Here is a 20,386-nt window from a genome sequence, read left to right as displayed (position 1 = left end):
GCCAAAATGTCACTAGTTACACTAGTAGTACTCTTTTTGGCATAACTAGTTAACTACTACGGTTTTAAATGTTAACTAGTACTACTAGTGAAAGCCAAAATGCGTACTAGAAACACTGGTTGAAGTACATGCTAATGAGTGGGTGGGATCAGGGCACTCTCTGAACCTTATCATTGGTTCTCCATATAGACCTCCACCTTCCACAAATTTAACCCTTTGTAAGAAGGAGCAAGTGCTGTGAAGCAACGGCTTCTTCCTTACTTTCCATGGAGAGTAAAACATGAAAATTATATATATATTAAATGTTAGAATTGTTTTATAAACTTAAAATAAGATAGAAGATCATTTTAGAACTGTTCTCATGATTTTCTTTTTCCTTTTTTATCCCATCAAGACAGTATTTACAGAAAACATAAGAAAGAGTACATCTTGAGGTCAGTAGAGTGATAAAAAAACTGCCCAAGGTGCAATTGTAAGTTAAAAATGAATGTGTAAATATTTCATATAAATTCATGCTGTTTTTAAAAAGGAAAAAAGTTAATCAGATAAAATTATGGACTTTAAAACAACTGGAACTTGATACAGAATTTATGTTCTTGTACTTAATACGTTTTAATTTGGCCTAAAGTCGGTAAACTAAGAAAAATAAAGGGATTCAAGATTAGGGCCACGTAAAAGGAAAAAAACCTAAAATTTAGAGATTCAAATAGTTAATTTATGAGAATAAAGTAAAATGTACGAGATTAATTTCTTGTTTAAGTCTATATCAGAAGAGCAGCAGCCGCCTGTTCGAAAATGATAAACGTGGAGCATCTTGTTATAGTAAAGGTTTAACAAATAAGGAAATAGGCTCCTTCCTTGTGTAGTCTGTAAAAACAGTTGGACAAATATATCCGATAAGTTGTTTTATCGGCATATCATCATCACAAATAAAATATCAGGACCCTGAAAAGATACTGGAAGCAACTGTAACTTTTGTGGCAGAGGAAAATGCTTTAGGGGTTCTCCTTTCATCATTTATGCGCAGGCGGAAGGCTTCTCTATGATAGGCTACAACCTAAAAATGTACATTTTTGTAAATTTATGACTTTATTCTCCTAAATTTACATGTTTATTCTCGTACATATACAAGATTAATCTCAAATATTTTCTTTTTTTTTCTTTAAAATGGCTCTACTCCATCGTATAAATGAGCCCTAAAAATGTAATTTTATTATGTAAAATGAAGGTTAAAAATTGTACTACTTGCAAATGCCCCACAGATGGGGCTATACGTATATATACTGCTAATGTCTACAGTACTAGTACTACTAGTTGACATTTAGGCCTTTACTAGTGCTACTAGTTGCACTAGTCGTACTAGTAGCACTAGTCACACTAGTCGCACTAGTAGCACTAGTCACACTAGTAGCACTAGTCACACTAGTCGTACTAGTAGCACTAGTCACACTAGTCGCACTAGTCGTACTAGTAGCACTAGTCACACTAGTAGCACTAGTCACACTAGTCGCACTAGTCACACTAGTAGCACTAGTCACACTAGTCGCACTAGTTGTACTAGTAGCACTAGTCACACTAGTCGCACTAGTTGTACTAGTAGCACTAGTCGCACTAGTAGCACTAGTCACACTAGTAGCACTAGTCACACTAGTCGCACTAGTCGTACTAGTAGCACTAGTCACACTAGTTGTACTAGTAGCACTAGTTGCACTAGTCACACTAGTCGTACTAGTCGCACTAGTTGCACTAGTAGCACTAGTCGCACTAGTAGCACTAGTAGCACTAGTAGTACTAGTAGCACTAGTACTACTAGTGGACATTTAGGCCTTTACTAGTCGCACTAGTAGCACTAGTCGCACTAGTCGCACTAGTAGCACTAGTAGTACTAGTAGCACTAGTACTACTAGTGGACATTTAGGCTCTTACTAGTAGCACTAGTGCTACTAGTAAGAGCCTAAATGTCCACTAGTAGTACTAGTGCTACTAGTACAACTAGTGCTACTAGTGCTACTAGTGCAACTAGTGCAACTAGTGCAACTAGTGCTACTAGTACTACTAGTGCTACTAGTGCTACTAGTAAGAGCCTAAATGTCCACTAGTAGTACTAGTACTGTACACATTAGCAGCATATATAAGTATAGCACCATCTGGTGGGCATTTGCAAGTAGTATCTTAATTTTATGCTTTAATCATAAAAACATGACTCCTCATATGATAAAATAAATCTTAATGTATGTTGCTTGTGCACTTATATCTGCTCACTGCCATATGTATCTTTTCTGCTGGGCTTACTCGAAGCTAAACCAAGAAAATTTAGCAAGTCCATAACATACCGATCCTGCAACTGACACCTAATGGCCGAAATGCATATCTCTCTGCAGCTACTTCTTGTATAAGGGTTATTTCTCCAGATGTAAGAGGCTGACTTTATATTTATAAAAAAAAACATTAAAACATCTTATTCACATTAGTTTAATAATTCAGTATACACTTGTCCTAAATCCTAATATTTTATTCAATATTTTGCATGATCATCTAGCAGATAAACTAAATATAAACACATTTCTTTCATGATTTAAAAAGAATATACTTAATTTTTCACTTTGCAAGTTTCAAACTAGTATATCTTTCATATTTTATATTGCCATATTTTCAATGGCAAGAAAAAAGCTAAAATCCTTGAACATTAATGTTGTGCAAGATTTTATTTTATTCAATCATACTACTATATATAAATATTAAGTGATGGGTTATTGTTTATTTTTTGACAAATACTGCAATAATGAATAATCATTAGTGATTTTTAGAACAAATAATACTAAGTTTAAAAAACAAAAAAGTTGAAAAGATGAATAACAATGTAACATCAGATTTGGATTTAATCTGTGCATGGGTCATAAAATTCTATCAAAGGGCATTCAGTGAGTTACCATTTAGTGATAATATAACATGACACAAATGAACAAACCTTCAGAAATTAGTGCTGGTTTAACCGAAGGTACTATTCAGATCTGGCCCTTTAAGGCTGGCAAAATCGCAGGTTTGACATTGACCAATCAAAATCCTTGTCCCGCCTGCTTCATTATCATGCGGTCAACTAGTGCTACTAGTACTACTAGTGGACTGCCAGTTGACATTTACAAGTAAACTAGTAAGGACCAAATGTCCACTAGTTACACTTGTAAAACACACTTCGACTTTACTAGTAAACTAATGATGTTCAAAAAGCTTAACTAGTTTATTACTAAGGGCATAAATGTCACTAGTACCACTAGTTGCAGTCTAATTGACCTTACTAGTTAACAAGTAGGGCTCAAGATGTTTACTAGTAGTACTAATGAAAGAAAAATGCACACTAGTATCACTACTTTGGTCTTCAAGGCCTTACTAGTAAACTAGTGAGGCTTTAAATGCATACTAGTTAACTAGAACGAGTCAAAATGTCCACTAGTTTACCAGTTAGACCATGTGTGACCTTGCTAGTTAACTAGTGAGGCCAAACACAGTTAACTAGTTAATAAGTAATTGCAAAATGTCCACTAGTTGTACTAGTAAGGGTCTTTTTGGCAGTACTAGTTAACTAGTTAGATAAATTGTCAGTCACAAGTTAACTAGTAGTCAACAGATCAGACTACTAGTTGACATCTGTGTTCAACTAGTTAACTAGTAAAGGGTTTTAACTGTTCAGCATGTAAACTTGTCAAATTATATCATTCAACTAGTTTACTAGTCAAAAGCAAATGTCCACTAGTATGCTGTTTTGCCGGCAACTAGTTTACTAGTGCCACACAAAGTCTTCAACTAGTTTACTAGTGAGGCCAAAAAGACACTAGCTAGTTTAACTAGTGGACAAAAAGGCACTTACTAGTTTACTCGTAAACTGTATAGGGCTTTACTAGTAAACTAGTAAGGTTAAAACCGCCCTCAGTAGTGTGACTAGTTGACATTTTAGCTGCTACATGTTAACTAGTAAACGTTTCCGAGCCTCACTAGTTAACTAGTAGGTTTAAAAATATTCCAACTAGTGTTACTAGTTGACACATTTTATCTTACTAGTGACCTAGAAAGGTAAAATGCATCTTGACTAGTGTTACTAGTTACCATTATGAGATTAACTAGTTAACTAGTTAGCATTTGTGTCTAACTAGTTAACTAGTAAAATGAAAACAGATATCGACTAGTAAGATAGTTCTAATCCTGCAATCCAACTAGTTGACTAGTGTGCAATATGTAAATGCAGTGGGTGGGATTATAACCAAATCCTGGGTCCTGATTTGATGTTATTTTTGTTCTTGATTTTTAGAGCCTATCATAAGCCTCAATCCACACTTATCCCCCACCTCCTCGTTACCATTTTGTGCAACAAGTGTTACTAGTGACATTTTAGATCTAGCTAGTTTACTAGTAAAATATTTAAGTCTCACTAGTTAACTAGTACGACTTGTAAAGATGATACTAGTGCAACTAGTGGACATTTGTTCTCTTACTAGTTAACTAGTGAACATTTAGAGCCGCACTAGTTAACTAGTAAGACTAATAAAGCCATCTCTAGTACAACTAGTGGACCTTTCTGCTCTTACTAGTTAACTTGTAAAAACTTTTTATCCTAACTAGTTAGCTAGTATGGTCCATATATATGCCTTTCTAGCTTACTAGTGGACATTTTGGCTCTTACTAGTTAACTAGTAAACATTTTTAGGCTCACTAGTTAACTAGTAGACACAAAATATATCTTACTAGTTAACTAGTAGATATTTTGCACCTTACTAGTTAACATGTAGGACTTTTTGCCTTCTACTAGTTTACTAGTAAGTCTTTCAACGTTCTACTAGTAAACTAGTGCGGCCAAAGACTTGACTAGTACAGGAAACTGAGCTTTGATATCAAGGATATCTATTAAATCTTCAATCGGCTTTCCATAGGTTAGTGACTTTGAAACGTCTGCTACAAGTAGACTTCTGGTGTTTCCTTAAATGTTAGCTGTCATTGAATCTTTTCACTCGAGACATGATGCCAGTTGAAGGGAACATGCAGCCACCCACACACACAGACAGACACAAAGACACACACACACACACACAGAGGATGACATATATGGCCACACATTTTCAGTATCATTCACAGTTTATGTCTTAATTTAACATTTTCTTTCAAAATTATGAAATAAAGTGAGGGGATGAGAGCAACATTAGAAATAAAAAAACCCCAATAGAAATATAGTCATTTTCAAAGTGTCTAAGATAGATGGTAAATATGTGAAAGAAATACCTTAGCATTTGTAACAGGAGTCAGCGTAGTCATCTACAGACAAGAGCTCTCTTCAAAGTTTAACCTTAACCTAATATTCCGTTATATTCTTGCTCCTAAATTGTTTATGAATTTACAGATTATATATACATTATATTTCACTGTTTATTTCTGCTCTTTTGGAAACTTATTTCGTGATGTAACCATAACACAGAAGCTCTGTTTCATCTTATTGCTCCAGAAATGTATTTTTGACTTTTCCTCCTTTTCCTTAATGTTCCTCTTATCTCTCACTGCATATGACCATGCAGGCCCCAAGGAAAGCAGCATGTTGGGTGAGATAATATGTGAGAGTTTGAGCTCTGCCAATCGTCATGAAACAAGCACCTTCTTACTGGCATGAAGAGCTGAGGACTATCCTCCTCAATCACCTTTAAGCCTTTTCCTGAAACACCTAAAATGAAGGATTGTCGCCACTGAAGTGGAGACAAGCCACAGTCTGTTTGGTGAAGATTATCACGTCTGCACATACACACATGTGCATTTACTGCTTCGGCAGGTATACACACACAGACAAGAAAGAAAGCGGTGACGGTGGCACTTGAGCACCTGACTGGCTGCAAAAGAATAGAATTGAGTCTTGAAATCTACTTGCTAACTCTTATGACTAAAACTGTTAAATTGGTTGTTGTGGGGTCTTAAAAATGTAGAGCTATCAACCTGGAGAATTATTTCAGTTTAAGGGTGGATGACAGCGATTATAAAGGAGAAAGAAATGGAGAGAGAAAAGTAGAAAGTAACAAATGAGCAGAATTAAGAAGTAGCTGAAGACCTGCTGCTTTAATCGACCATTTATTCGTCACTTAAGAACTAACTTTAAAGAGCCCATATTATGCCCTTTTTGGGGCACGAAAAGTACGTTCACAATAGCTAAAGTTTGAAAAAAGTGTCTGTTTTCATGTACTGCGGCTCCATGCAGCGGCTCGCTTCTGACTCTCTCTCTAAGGCTCTGAAGTGCCCACGTTCAGAGTCCCCACGTGTGCCAAGTCTGATCTGATTGGTCGGCCTGTCGGCTCTGTCGTTATTGGTCAGTTGCTCAGCACAGTTCTTGGAAATGTCACGCCCCTTTTACCATATTGGGAATGCAGCCACTTTGGCTCCGAGGAGAACAAAAACATTAGCACCTTAGCACTACTGTGCTACTGCAGGCTACGGCATATCGTGGGCGTGCTACAGAAGTTAATGGGCTGTTGGGCTTGCTTGTTGGGCTCGCCGCACCATGGGCTTAGATCAGTGATATCACACTGACAATGGCGTCACACTGGCAATTTTTTTTCGATGGGGGCTAGAACGGAGTGTTACATGCAGCTAATGCTGCAGCTAACAGGAGGACGTAGGAGAAGCTGCGTTCCTGAGGACTTTGAATTTTTGCACATAGATGTGCCTAAACATGCACAGGACACTTGAAAAACACACTAGAGAGCATATAAAACCAGAAAAAGCATAATATGACCCCATTAAAGATCAGCTGTTAAATGAATTTCTCCTAATGTCCAGAACATGGTAGGACTTAGTGCCACAGAGCTACAACCCAACATTACCAGATGGACTCTGTAAATCACACCTTCTCACCCCAGTCGTCAGAGAGCATCTTGCAGTCGTTACACCGTTCATATCATGTTTCCCCTCGGTGAACAAGGCTCACCACAGCCATTAGGACCTGTTCAGACTATTAGGCTGTAAATTCCTGCCCTCTATCATTAACCCATAATCCTTGCTGGCTGTATTCATTATGCTATTATCATTGGTTGAGTGTAGAAGATAATACCAGGTTGTATCATACAGACTGTGTATGACAGATTATGTGTTTTTCCCATTGGGGTGAACCACTACTGAATTATAGGGGGCTTGACAAGAGCTTTGAGTTTTTAATGCTGCAATGAAATCAAACTAAGTGCAGTATGGGTATCCTCGCTGATTCTTTGTGTGTTCCTCTTCAACAAATGGCGTATCTGTCACTTTAAGTGTCAGCCAATTCAGACAGTCAGTGATATCACAAAGAAATTCAGAGTCACAGATAATTTGATCCAGCATAGTCCATTTGAGTAATAAGTGGACCCATGTTGTGCATACTGATGATAAATAAAAATGTTTTAAAGTGCTGGTCATTTAGCGATAATTAGGGTTAAACGGATCATGAACACTGATGTGATGATACTGACCTGTGGCACCAGAAGTAGTGGAAGATTTCCCTTCATTGGTTCCTTTGATGGCCTGGACTGAGATCTGGTACTCTGTCCCCGGAAACAGGCCTGCAGAACGACACATTTATAAACTCAGTGCAGTGTATTCCACTTCAACTTTCAACTTCAACAACTTTCAAGAGGCTGCAATTTAACTAAAGTGATAAGAAATAAACATAATATTTCTGTAAAACGGTTATATGGCATGTTTATTTCTTTAGACTTTACTGAACGGGTTCAGTGATAGAGTCAGTTGTCACTCAACCGGGATGTTGAGGGTTAGATGCTTAGCTCCTGTGTTCCACATATAGAAGTGTCTTTGGGCAAGACACTGAACCCCAAAGTGCTCCCGCGGTGTGAATAAGAAAAGTGATGGAGGACTAATCGGAGAAATTGAGATTTTTCTGCCGGTAACTTACCCACAATAGTGTGTCTGGTGCGCGCCTCCTGGCTCATCTGAATGCTCTGCTCCTCCTCCTGTCCCGCTGGGTCGACATGTGTCAACCTGAAGTGATCCACCTCAACTGGCGGGTTCTTCCAGTCCACCTGGATGGAGACTTCTGTCTGGCCAAGAACTTGGAGATCACCAATACCAGAAACATCTGGGAAGGATACAAGAGACAACATGGTACTGGGAGTACAGACATGAACCTTAAACTGGAGACCTTGTGTGAAAACCTTCGTCATAACATGCATCTGTCCTGCTCTGGACCCATCGTGTCCTTGAGCCGGATGATTAATCACTTCCAGCATTGAAAGTTCAAGTAGGAATAACTTGACAGATTTTTTTATTGGGCCTTCAAAAACATAATAACCAAACATGATATCAGAATAAAAGTATTCAGTTTTGTTTGAAATATGTTTCTCCTTGTTCTTATCATATGCTTTAATGAGTCAAAAGATAAGAAAAAAACTGCAATATCAAGTGAATGTAAGTGAATTTTAAGAGAATGTTTTTTTAAATGATTAGTTCTGTTTATAAGGAACGTGACCTGCCTGTGTATTTGGGCGAATGTGTTTCCACACTTCCGATATATAATGCAGTTGTACATGATTGAGTCATTTTTCGGATTTGTATATTTGTCAGCTTAATTTACCTTTTAAGCATAAAAGTATCTGCTGTTCTTCTACACTCACTCAAGCATTTTTCACATTTGCACTCATTAACCTTTGTAGAACATTTCAGGCAGACCGCCCCTGAAATCTTCCTGACTAAGTTATTCACATATGCACCTCGCTGTGGGAGACAGGATGGGGTGTCTTAGAAAGCGGGATGTGGCGTAAAAAGAAAGACGGGTAAATGCTGGTTGAAGCAACATAGTCCTACACTAAAATGAAAGTTTCTGACTTTATATTAATGCTTTTTCAAACCTCTCCCACTCGCTCATGATGAATTTTCCTTAATATTACCTGCTGTGTTCTCATTTCCACTTGACTGAAATTCATGAAAATGAAAAAGAGGGCAGGAAAAATAACTAATCTAAAATTGGGGTGAACATTTTGCAGTTTCCATTCAAACATTTAAGTCACCCCAAACATGTTGGAACATTTTCAGGAGTTGCGTAAAGTGTGAAAGCCTTAGAATCAATAATAATGAAAATCCATCATAGCAAAGAGTGACATGCAAGAATATATGTTCAAGCTAATCATTGTGAATTATATTAAAGAGCGATATAATAACTGAGTGTTTGTTCTTCTTCCATGATTTAAAAAGTACATCTTATTTAATAAGATTTCAAATAACAAGTAATCAAACAGCCTCAACCAATGATTCTTAAACTGATGACCCAGAGATCCTTTAGAGCAGAGGTCTTCAACTACATTTGTACAAGGGCCAGCTTTTTTTCTTGACAGACAATGTGGGGGCAGGAATTTTAAATATGCTTGCACATAAGACTGACTGCAGTAGGGCTCGATATGAAGAAGAAGGCATCACTTAATGGGAGTATTTCAGCCTTGGAATTTTATCTTTATTGTTTATTGTTTAATCACCTGAGATAATTCATATTCTGGGAGCCAGATAGGGAGCTTTGGGGGTCTGGATTGATGATCACTGCTTTAGAAGGTTGTAAGGTTTCCCTAGCTATGGATTTCCATCAGTATTCCATCAATAAGTAACACAATGACAGAATGAAGGGCTACATTTGTCATTTCATACACTATCTGTAAGGGAAAATGTTTTATCCCTTGGTGGACTCAGGAGTAACTTCTCAGTGGATTGGTGGGACAATGAGTGACAGTTTAGCCAATTAGTTCATTGACAAGATGAACTTTTTTTAGATTATTTTTCTCCTATGTTTAGCCCCATGGAAGCGAAAGACACTCAAAGATGTAATGTATATGTTTTTTTTTTACTATTAAAGGACTTTCAGGTGGGTGTATATATTCAAATGTAAAGATCCATAGGTACCATTTTGAACTTCTGCACTGCCAACATGGGTGACAGAGTTTGCAGCATATGGCGTCAAAAGACAAAAAAGCAGAGAACAAACAAAACAGTGTGGTAAAAAAAGATGGGTAGCATTTTTTTTAAAATGCCAGTTATTGTGTCTTTCTATGGGAAAAAAGACAAACATTTGCATGAGTTCTCTTTTTAATTAGATCATCCTTTGAAGTTGAAAACTATGTTAAATATGGGGCTCATGCTGAGCTCTCCACATAGGACCAATAAGCCAGATGATGGCGTGTTTTCCCATGCTCATATGGGAATGCCATGCTCTATGAGGTTTTCCATCAGTAACCAGGCTAACCACACATTAGAGTCAAACTCAATCCCTCTCTGTGTCTGTCTGTCTCACTCACGCCCACCAGTCCTGCCTGTTAATCTCTTTCCCGTCACATATGCCTCGAACCACATCTGTGAGCAAGTTTGATTTCCATTTAACACATCCGTAGAACCATTCCCTTGTAATTACCTTAAAATGTAATAGTGAACAAACCAGCTCTTAATGAAACACTTAGTAATGAAAAACTTCAGCTTGTTCATCTCAGCAAATCATTTGCGTAAAAGACATCTAGGTTGATTTAAGGCAGGAGAAACTCTGGAAATAGAGTCACTTAACTGTCTGTGACTCTCCAAGCAAGATAAGATATCAAACAGTTTAACCGTCAAAATTTGCCGTATTTGAAATATAGTGAGGACATGTCACGTTAAAAATGTCTGTCCTTTCTCCTGAACTCAAGATTCTTCATTTGAAACACAAATGAACATTTAAGCATTTTACATATAAATGTTTTCATGCTTCATCACATGTGATGCACGAACACGTCAAGCTAACCTTAAACCTCAAATGTGACCACTTAAGCCACAGAAAATGTGACTAAATCCCCCCTTACCTGCAGGTGCTACCTGCCCTTGGACTCCGTAAGAGTCAGTAATTGGTCACATCTGGTTTCCAGCCGAAACCATCAAAGTATTTAAAGGCAAGATGCTGCTTCCAGCCCCCTTCCACTTCACCAGTAATGGTTCTCGATCTGCGTCATGCTCATTTAGTCAAAGGAAGCACACATTTGAAAGTCTCATTGTTGGTTTCCAGTGCAGCCTCACCTGTGGTAGCTTCAATCATGTCTGCCTCACTTCTGATATCTCTGATGACAGCACACACCTGGACGATGTAGGTGACCCCAGGAGACAAGCCTGTGATGAGATACGAGTTTTCTGCGTTGGGAATCCGAACCTAGGATGAGTTGAAAAAAAATCTACTGAAAATTCCTTCACACAACAGTTATAGGACAAATCACATGGTTTCATGAGCTCCCTTTATTAACCTTTATTGATATTACAGCGCATGGTCTGTGTCTAGATTGATCTTATTGTACTGGCTGAATGATCAATGAAAACAGGCAATATCATGCACATGATACAAAATAACTGGTCTGCAGCTAATAGTATACACAAGAAATAGAAAAGTGAAGGAAAATGTGCAAGGATTTCTTGTCAAAGTCAAGTTTGCTGAAGTAGTTTTGTTGGGAGAGCAAAATTAATGATTAAACAGTTCAGCCAAATCCCAGCCATGATTATATTCAGTACAACAGCACTCCCTGTTGAATTATACTGAATACATAAACCATTGATTTTCTGACAAACCAAAAGGAAAAAAAGAGAGGGAAGAAAAACCTACTTGCTCCATGGCGCTCTGATCCCCTTCAGGATGATAACTCAAAATGTAATACTCTGCTCCACTAACGGACTCCCACTCGACCAGGAGAGACACGTCAGTCACCTTGACCAACCGCAGACCCTGAGGGCCGAGCACTTACAGAGAAAGACAGAGGGACCAAGGTTAATAAAGGTCAAAACACATTTTACAACCTTCTATTACATTCATAATTTCTTTGCCATTTAACGTCATAATTTCTGTTTGTCAGCATTTTTGCCCTTCACCCTCACTAAGTGCCTTAATTATAGGCCCTAAAAATAGTTTTCATGGTCACACTTTTTTTTAAATACTACAGTTTATCACGCATGCTCATTCTACAAAAATGCAACAAATGGGTTATTACAGACCATGTTGCAGTAGGAAGCAGGTGCAAGGACATTGTAGATCCTTCTTCATGCACAGTATTTGATCTTACTTCTTCTCTACAGACATATTCTACAACTCTCTTTTTTGTTTTTAATTCATGACAGTATAGCCAGCCTATACTTTATGATGTCAACAGGAATAGTCATAGCTACAATCTGTAACCACACAAATAGTTCTGGTAGTTTCTGAAATTCTATCTTCCTTAATTGACCCTTACGAAATGGTAGATTAGAATTGAAAATCATAAAACACTACTCTTATATAAGCTAAAATAACGTTTTTTGCTAGTGTTGCCCATTTATCTTTTCTACCTGTACGTTCCACTTACTCCATGTTGGAAGACCATGAGCTTCAAAGCAAGACCATTGAGGTTTCTTAAAAAACCTGAGATGGAACTTTGAAATTAAAAATAGCTATTCAGAGGTTATTCAAGGCCAGAGGGTTTCAATGGAGAGGTTGGAAAAGTATGACAGGGGATGAAATAGAAGTTGTAATCCTTTGGGTAAGTAAAATAACAAAACATCAGCTAAAAGGTCAGTAGACAGCAACTCAGCAGTGTTGGGGATTGAGGCTTTCCCCACCAACAAGACCTTTCTGTGGGTACGATGGGAGGTATATGAATGGTAGGGACCGGTGGCAGTACCAACTAAGTAAATTACAAGTGGAAAAAGTGAATCTGGTGGTGAAGGGGTCCACTGTAACTTTGGCAGGGATGGAATTCACATCAGGTTCAGCTGCTGTTCCATAAGGCAAAGTCAGGAAGCGTAATGTTGTTTTTTCTCAAGTGCAGCAGTTCTTTTCCATCCAGGAACACTTTATATCCCCCTGTTGCTACTCTAGACACGACCATCAACAATCCTTACTCTCGAATAATATTACAGGACAGCTGGGGTGAATAAATTAACATATTAAGATCGGAAAGAAGTCTTAACCAATAGTCTTTTGTGTCTTCTGTGGTTTTAGATGAGTCCCGAACAATTTGAGGAAGGAAAATATGACTGAAACGACATGTTTGGATTGCTCAATAGAATGTAAATCTGCAGCAAGTGAGCGCTGAGGAAGTATCAGAGGTGATGTTGTTCAGGACAAATGAAATGGGAATTCAATCATCTTATTTTATGTTGTTGCTCAGGGTCGCATTATCTTTTATGAGGTTTCCTTCTGTTTATAGATCGTCTTTCAGGTTAGACATGTAAATACATTCTGATCTAAGTGGCTTAAACACATCTGAATATGGTTTAAAATTCAAGGGTAAATGAGTTGAATATAATCTCTTTAAATGAAAGGAACCATTACTTTGACATTGAAAGCTATGACAACAACGGTATAGATCAAAAGCATCTGCATTGTGTTGACATAGATCTAAAGCTCTTTTAGCTTAGCTGCATTACGTTGGCATTACCTTATGAGATGTGGTATTTAACTTTCATCTTGTTTTAAAATATAATCTTGTGGACAGAAGAGTTCGGACAACACAAATATTTTAAATTGTTAAGGCAACATTGGTTCTCTAAAACATATAGCATCTGCCTTTCATGGCTAGATTAACACCAATAGCAGAGAAAGACGAGGCACTAAGGATATCTAAGTATGGAATACTCTGTGATTGATATTAAAAAGCATTGAGGCTTTAAAAAAACTACAGATCTTCAGTCATATCCTTAACCAAAAGCTGCCAGAAAGAAAGAGACGCTGTCTAAATTGCAAGAATATGTCGGCAACATTTTGGTACAGAACATAACAAATTTAAACAGTGTGCAGGAGTTTTATTCTATTTTTGATGATTAAAAACAGACAATATTGGGTGCCTAGGACTTTTTTTGTTTCTGTGTTGTCCAAAGAGGTGTCAATATTGTTTTAATTTATACTAGTGTCAGATGTAAGTTTTACATTTCTGGTATTGTGACTGACAACCCTTAAGGCCACTACATACGTATACAGTATAGGCTATACACTTAGACTCATGTTGCCATCATCACCCACAGAGCAGATTGACATCCATCATACAGGCGCTGAAATGGCAAATAGCCACATAAAACAAACAATGTCTCGACTGTCTTTCTCTCCTGCTGCTTATTACCCCTATTATTACTCACAGCTAAAAACAACACAATGTATTTTATTTCTTTACCTCCCACCTTCCTTTCCACCCTGACTCTTCCTCTGACACATTGCCACTGTTGATGTTGGACTCCATTCAACCGCACCTACACACGAAGCTGCAGCTCTGTCTCTAGCTATAGTCTCTGCCTCTGCAGGGCAAAACAGCTAGAAGGAACCAAATCTCCTTCAAGGGTTTGACACAGCTGACCCGCTACTGTGAAGACTGAACTATTGTAGTTTTCTAAAGCTGTGGTGCAGGACCTGAAAGTGGTTGTGGAGTGTCTTTTGGTGGATTAACCAAAAGCAAATGTTAAAAAAAATCCCCTGCTGTGCAGTAGTTGCTCTACTCTCAGGGTTAAATGTATAAAAATACATTCCATTTATGAGTAAAGACAGACTTTACCGTATAAAATGTTAGTTTAAGCTTCTTCTGCACTCCAAGGGGTGCAGAAGAAGTTTAAAAAAGATGGATTTTATACTTCATCTTTTAAATCTTCAAGATCTGCTAGAAATGATACAGTTTGCACTCAGTGAATTAAAGTGTCCATGCCTGACTGCTGCTGCTCACCTTTCTGCTTGCCTGGCCTTAAATTGCCATAAAATGCAATTATGTACTCTGCTCCTCAGGCAGTACACTCAGAGTGGTTCGGTGAACAGTACATTTAGCAGGGAAAGGTGACCAATCTGTTAGAGGGTCAAAGATAGATTGAGCCCCAAAATACTGATGGGTCTTTGTGTGTCTTGTAACAGTATGTGACCTCATGTCATAAGTTGTCTTCAGGCCATAGCTGTCAGGGGTCTTTGGGTCAGTTGACTGAAATGGCCCCATCAGCTGCTATTTCTGAAATAATCGTCAGAGAGATGCTTTGAATTCCACAGAAGTGGGTCACTAAGGATTCCATCAAATTATAGGTTCAGTGAGAAACACTTGACATGAGCATTATTTTAAGGACTTCTGTTTGAGTGAGCTTTAATCAACTGCTGGTCATAGTTCCTCATATTTTAGACATGTCAACAACCTAAAAACAGAAAAGAGGAGTTTAAGGCTGCGGGTGAATGCAGCAACACCAAGTGGTACTGGTACAGGAGAGTTAAAATGGCCAGTTTAAGGATTTGGTTTCTCTTTGACCCAAAGAAGAATGACAATTAAAAAAACCTGTAGGTTTTGTCTGCTATTGTTCAAATAAAATCAAAATTGTCTTAAATAAAAATATATATTTTTAGACTTTTTGCCTTTACTTGATAGGACAGCGGATAGAGCAGGAAATCAGGAGAGAGATTGGGGAATGACGTGGGAGGAGCCGCAGGTTTGGATGTGAACCCGCCCCCCGCTATAGATTCTGTATATGGGGGACAACCTAACAGCTGTCCATCAGTGCCCAAAACCAACATTATTATACTGATTTTTCAGTGTTTTTATAAAGTATTTAAATAGTTATGTACCAAGTGAAGGACATTCAGCATATTAGAAAAGCTGTAAAAATAAATACAATACAGCTTTAATTGAAATGTGTAAAATAACAACACAATATTAACAACAATATTAAAAAAATTTAAATATATGTCCAGGTTATAGAAGGGAATCAACATTAATCAACTGATACAGAAAACTACAAAGCTTTCTCAAATCTCAGTTATAGTTACATTCAAGGAGTAAAATGTATACGTGTCATGGCTCTCTCACTCTGGCTCCCTCCTGATTGAGGTTCATTCCTTTCACCTGCTCTCACCTGCACACCAGCTCTCCATCTCCTCATCAACTCAGCAGTATATATACCCCGGCTCTCCATCTGCTCATCGCCAGATTGTTGTATCAACTACTGCGGTAGATTACCGCTCAGGCTAAATTAAGATTTTGAAAAACCTTTGAAATTACTCTTTTGTGCTTGATTTGATTTTTGAGTCTCATCCTGTTTTTTCCTTTGCTTCAGGATCACCATTCACCCATCTGCCTCAACCTGCTCTCTGGACTCAAAACTGCTCAGCCACACTCACACTCGTACTCTGGTCTGGTCAGCCTTCGTCCCCTTCACTCTGCCAACCTCCAGAATCATCAACTCATCTTCATCTCCATTTGCCATAATAAACCTCATTACCAATCAACCCCTCTGTTTATGTGTCCTGTATCTGGGTCCTAAATTCACTGGTCGTAACAATACGGGCATGTAAGGATCAAAATGTATTACTGAGTTTGATAATGCTGTATGAGGGTATAGTAGCAAAGCAAGATAACTACACTGTCAGTTTGGAAAGCCAGGCCTGTACACCTTCGTACTAAAAATATAGAAAAGTTCAACATATCACAAAAACAAAGCTAAACATTGCTCTTAAAGTTTTCTGAACTGTTAACATTTCTGCTGTCAAGAGATCAATTGCTGAATAGTTAGTGAGCTAGGGATACTTTATCATGAGGCAAACAGACAACAGAAAATAAGCTTATAAAAGACAAAAAAAAGATGGCTGAAATATCAAAGAATAAATCCAGCTTCATAATAGAACTTGTAATTTAAATAAGCAGGCAGAAAAATGTACAAAAAGTGAACTGGGCTAAGGGGAAAAGTGTTACAGTTTTTATGGTTCCAGAGCTCCTTGTAGCATCTGTGTTTTCCATGAGATAGCACTTAATATTCACAGCTTAATGTCAGCAGAGCAATAGAGGTGACTAAATATAGAGGTGAAATGTGGATGTTAATTCTCTCAAGAAACACAGATCAAATTTAATGTGAGTCTGGGTCGTAAAAAGTTATAACACTGCACCCCAGATTCATAAATTCCCCATTAAAAAGAGCCTGGCAGGATATGCTAACTAAGACACCATTCATCTTTAGAGGACACACACCAATAGTGTGGCTGGTAGTTTGGATGTGAACGCAGACTGAATGCAGATTCTGTCCACCTTAAGGCCGTCTCACCAGTGCATGAACACAAGGCAATCACTTCCCTGAATGTGCTACTATGGGAGGAATAGCATACACAGGGGTGAAGGGATACGCATGAATATTTGATTTAATCTATTTTATTTGTGAAGGGACCATGTACAACATTAAAAGTAAATGTTGCCATTTGATGCATTGTACCAGATTCCTGCAAGATAACAACATACTCACAAAACATTATCTTGCTGATTATACAGCTACTTAGGCCTACTTAGGAAATTAATCATTTGAAACAAAATATTAATCTTAAGTTATTTTGTTGATTTAAATACGATTTATTTCTGAAGCAAAACAAAAACGGTCGTCCATTGGAATCTAAAATTAGAGCGGCACCCCTTATAAAAATAGTTAACTCTGTAGCCTTCAGAAAATGAGCTTAAGTAGCTGCTGATGGTGGCGTGAGACAAGGTGAACATGCACATGAATCAGTGCAGCACTGACAGGTGGTTATCCCTCATCACTGTCATCATCTAGTGGCATCTTGTTATTTACCACCAGTCTTTAAAACCCCACTGTATCACACCACACTCTGTTCTATCTAAACTCAATATGCAATCCTCAGTTTTGTGATTTCTCTGACATGGCCTGCTGTTTTTGCATATTTTGGCCTCATTCCTCCATTGTTACCCTCTTCTTTTCCTACAGTAAACAGGCCGATTTCAGATTGAACATACTTTCAACAGATTGATATGGTTACAGCAAGAGTCTATGAAAAGAGCCGCGTCGTAACCCACAGTCAGCTTTTTTTTCTGGCCAATCAGAATCATGTATTTAACACAACTGTGTAATGATAGGCTAGTTGTTAGCTGTGTTTCCCTATTCACTTTTCTGTTACCGTACTTTAGTTCAAACATTAGTCCCTGACAAAAAATGGTTTGCCGCCACTTTTGAGATAGGCTACCTGCGTAGATCTTGAAAATAAAATAGGCCTACTTTTGAATAAACAGTGTGAAAATATTGTCCTATTAGTTTTCAAGCAGACCCTCTGACTAATAGTAACTAGCAACAGCGCTGCTTATTTTTCTTCTTTTAACAACACTTGAGTGATTGAAAGTAATCTTTTTCCTTGCTTGTTAGCCCACTTATAAAGCTACGTCTAGCGAGGCTCAACTATTTGAAGAGTAATCATGAATACACTTAAAACAAATCCAAAACATTTAAATGGCTTACCTAATGAACAGTCCTCCCCATAAAAGCCTTCGTCACAGACACACTGGCCATCCACACACTGGCCATTACCGATACAGTCATTGGGACACTTCTGGATGTTGCAGAACTCGCCAGTGAAGTGTGGGTAACACACACACTTTCCGTCCACACATTGTCCCTTGTCGTTACAGTTGTCTGGACATATCAGCTGGCTGCAGTCGTCTCCTGTGAAACCCTGATGGCACACACATTTCCCATCCACACAGCGGCCGTTGTCATTGCACTCGTCAGGGCAGGACGACATGGAGCAATCTGGGCCTTCCCATCCTGGGTTACATTGGCAGCTGCAGGTGTCGCGTGAGTAGGTACCTTGGCCACTGCAGCTTGTGTCCACTCCTAAAGATTAACAATTAAGTCGTGTGTAGCTTAATTCAAAATGCTAACCTTCTTCAAACCTTTTAGCCTGTAGGTCAAGAGTTAACTTTCCAGCTTTGACTGGAATATAGACTTTGTCTTACCTGCAGCACCACCTGTTCCACAACAACCCTGACTACACTGGGTCTTTAGGTAGTTGACTTCTTCCTCCAGCCCATTCACTCTGTACAAGAGAGACTTGAAGCTTTCTGACTCATCGCAGTCACACTTTGGTGTCTGCAGCCTGATGTTGTGTCTGAAGATGATGTCGTTATCTCCATTCTTAGTGGTGTCTGTCTGAAGACCTACAAAACATGACAATAATTCTGATGCTTCATTTCTTGATGTTTTGTTAATGGTACCAATAGTCACACACTAATAAAAAGTCAAAATATGACAATGTAAAAATGCATTGTTAGAGAAGATATACAGTATGTAGACTGGATTAGGCCTACTGAAAGCATGCCCAATACTTGTTTTGTTAGACAGTGACTCTCATGCAATGTATTACCTCTGCTAGGGATAGGGGGGGAATTATTTTAATAATCTGTTGTACATAAACAGACTTATCTGTAATTGTGAGCCTTTATCACACATATAGTCATGCTCAACTCAACAACACTCCTTCTCTTATCATGATTCACTCTCAGCGGGCTTATGTCTTGCTATATTCTTTGTTTTTTTTATTACCTGTTTCATCCTGGGTTGGCATGCCGTCTAGTTTACAACTGGAGCCTCCTGGGATGTCAATTTTATAGACATGGCTGAAAGTGACTCCCTGCTCTTGGGGTTTAGGCTCTGGCAGGCTTTCAGCAGAGCTGAAGGATGACAAGGTGCACAGTATAGCCAACAGGCACAGGGCCCTCCACAGCAGTCTGGTGGTCATGGCTAGAGGACAAGAAGAGCATATGATTTTTATTTTTCTAAACCTAGATAATTATTGACATATATGTCACACAAGACACACAAAATGTTGACTGCCTATTACTGCATAGAAGTGTAACTATATAATGTAAAAAAAACAACATAATTTAAATAACATTTAAGAAATCTCAGAATAATTTCAATATAGTACAAAATAGGTTGTGTAGTTTATAATTCTGAAAGTATGGAAGAGTCCTGACTAGAAGTTAATCTTTTACAAACTTTAATAATTCAAATATAGGGATACACATCTTTCTAACTAAACATCTGTTACACAAGTACTGTTTCTATGAAACTGTAAAAGAATGGAGGGTAGTTTGCGGTTGGAAGACCAATAGTCATTGTTCCATTAAACACAAAAGAAATGACTAATATCCCAACATGTCAAGTACAAGAGTGCTATGCTGAATGGCTCAAGGTTTATATGGGAAGATTAAATTAGGCATTGTGCCGGAGACAATTAGCTTGACTAACCATGATGACAGGAAAGAGCAGTAGTTATTTTTCTCATTATAATGAGAATTCATCCAACTGTTCCCAAACTGTTTGTCAAAAGTTACAGCTTAAGTTTCTTTGTGTAACTGAAATGTCATTCTAATATTTCTGTCTGGGAAGAGAATTTTAACATTTAATACAAAGTGTTTATTATAGTGGTATTTGGAGGGACTGATTAATGAGGATTTTCTTTATTGAGTGTGCTTAATGCATTGCATGAGTGATCTTGTACTCAAGAAGATATAGTTTATCCTTAAAAACTGAAAAAAACCTGTTAATTTCAATAGCATATTTAAGTAGGATCCTAAGTGTGAATTGAGTTGTTTTTACCTTAAACTAAAGAAATATC

General features: G+C 38.0%; 1 protein-coding gene across 3 annotated transcripts in view; it reads right to left on the bottom strand.

The window, feature by feature from the left end:
- tnn (tenascin N) overlaps window positions 1-20,386 on the bottom strand; it is a 42,997-nt gene that overhangs the window by 15,617 nt on the left and 6,994 nt on the right. For all 3 annotated transcript variants that reach the window (XM_020643761.3, XM_065954038.1, XM_065954039.1), the window contains exons 2-8: window positions 19,309-19,506; window positions 18,723-18,923; window positions 18,226-18,600; window positions 11,612-11,745; window positions 11,038-11,167; window positions 7,910-8,092; window positions 7,470-7,559 (exon numbers count right to left, since the gene is read on the bottom strand). In XM_020643761.3, the coding sequence (XP_020499417.1) occupies window positions 7,470-7,559; window positions 7,910-8,092; window positions 11,038-11,167; window positions 11,612-11,745; window positions 18,226-18,600; window positions 18,723-18,923; window positions 19,309-19,504 (1,309 nt within the window). In that variant the 5' untranslated portion in view covers window positions 19,505-19,506. The remainder of the gene's footprint in view (window positions 1-7,469; window positions 7,560-7,909; window positions 8,093-11,037; window positions 11,168-11,611; window positions 11,746-18,225; window positions 18,601-18,722; window positions 18,924-19,308; window positions 19,507-20,386) is intronic.

The sequence above is a fragment of the Labrus bergylta genome, chromosome 4, assembly GCF_963930695.1.
Source record: "Labrus bergylta chromosome 4, fLabBer1.1, whole genome shotgun sequence".
Lineage (NCBI taxonomy): Eukaryota > Metazoa > Chordata > Actinopteri > Labriformes > Labridae > Labrus > Labrus bergylta.
The sequence above is the reverse complement of the archived record's forward strand: the minus strand, read 5'-3'. Positions and strand labels throughout refer to the sequence as shown.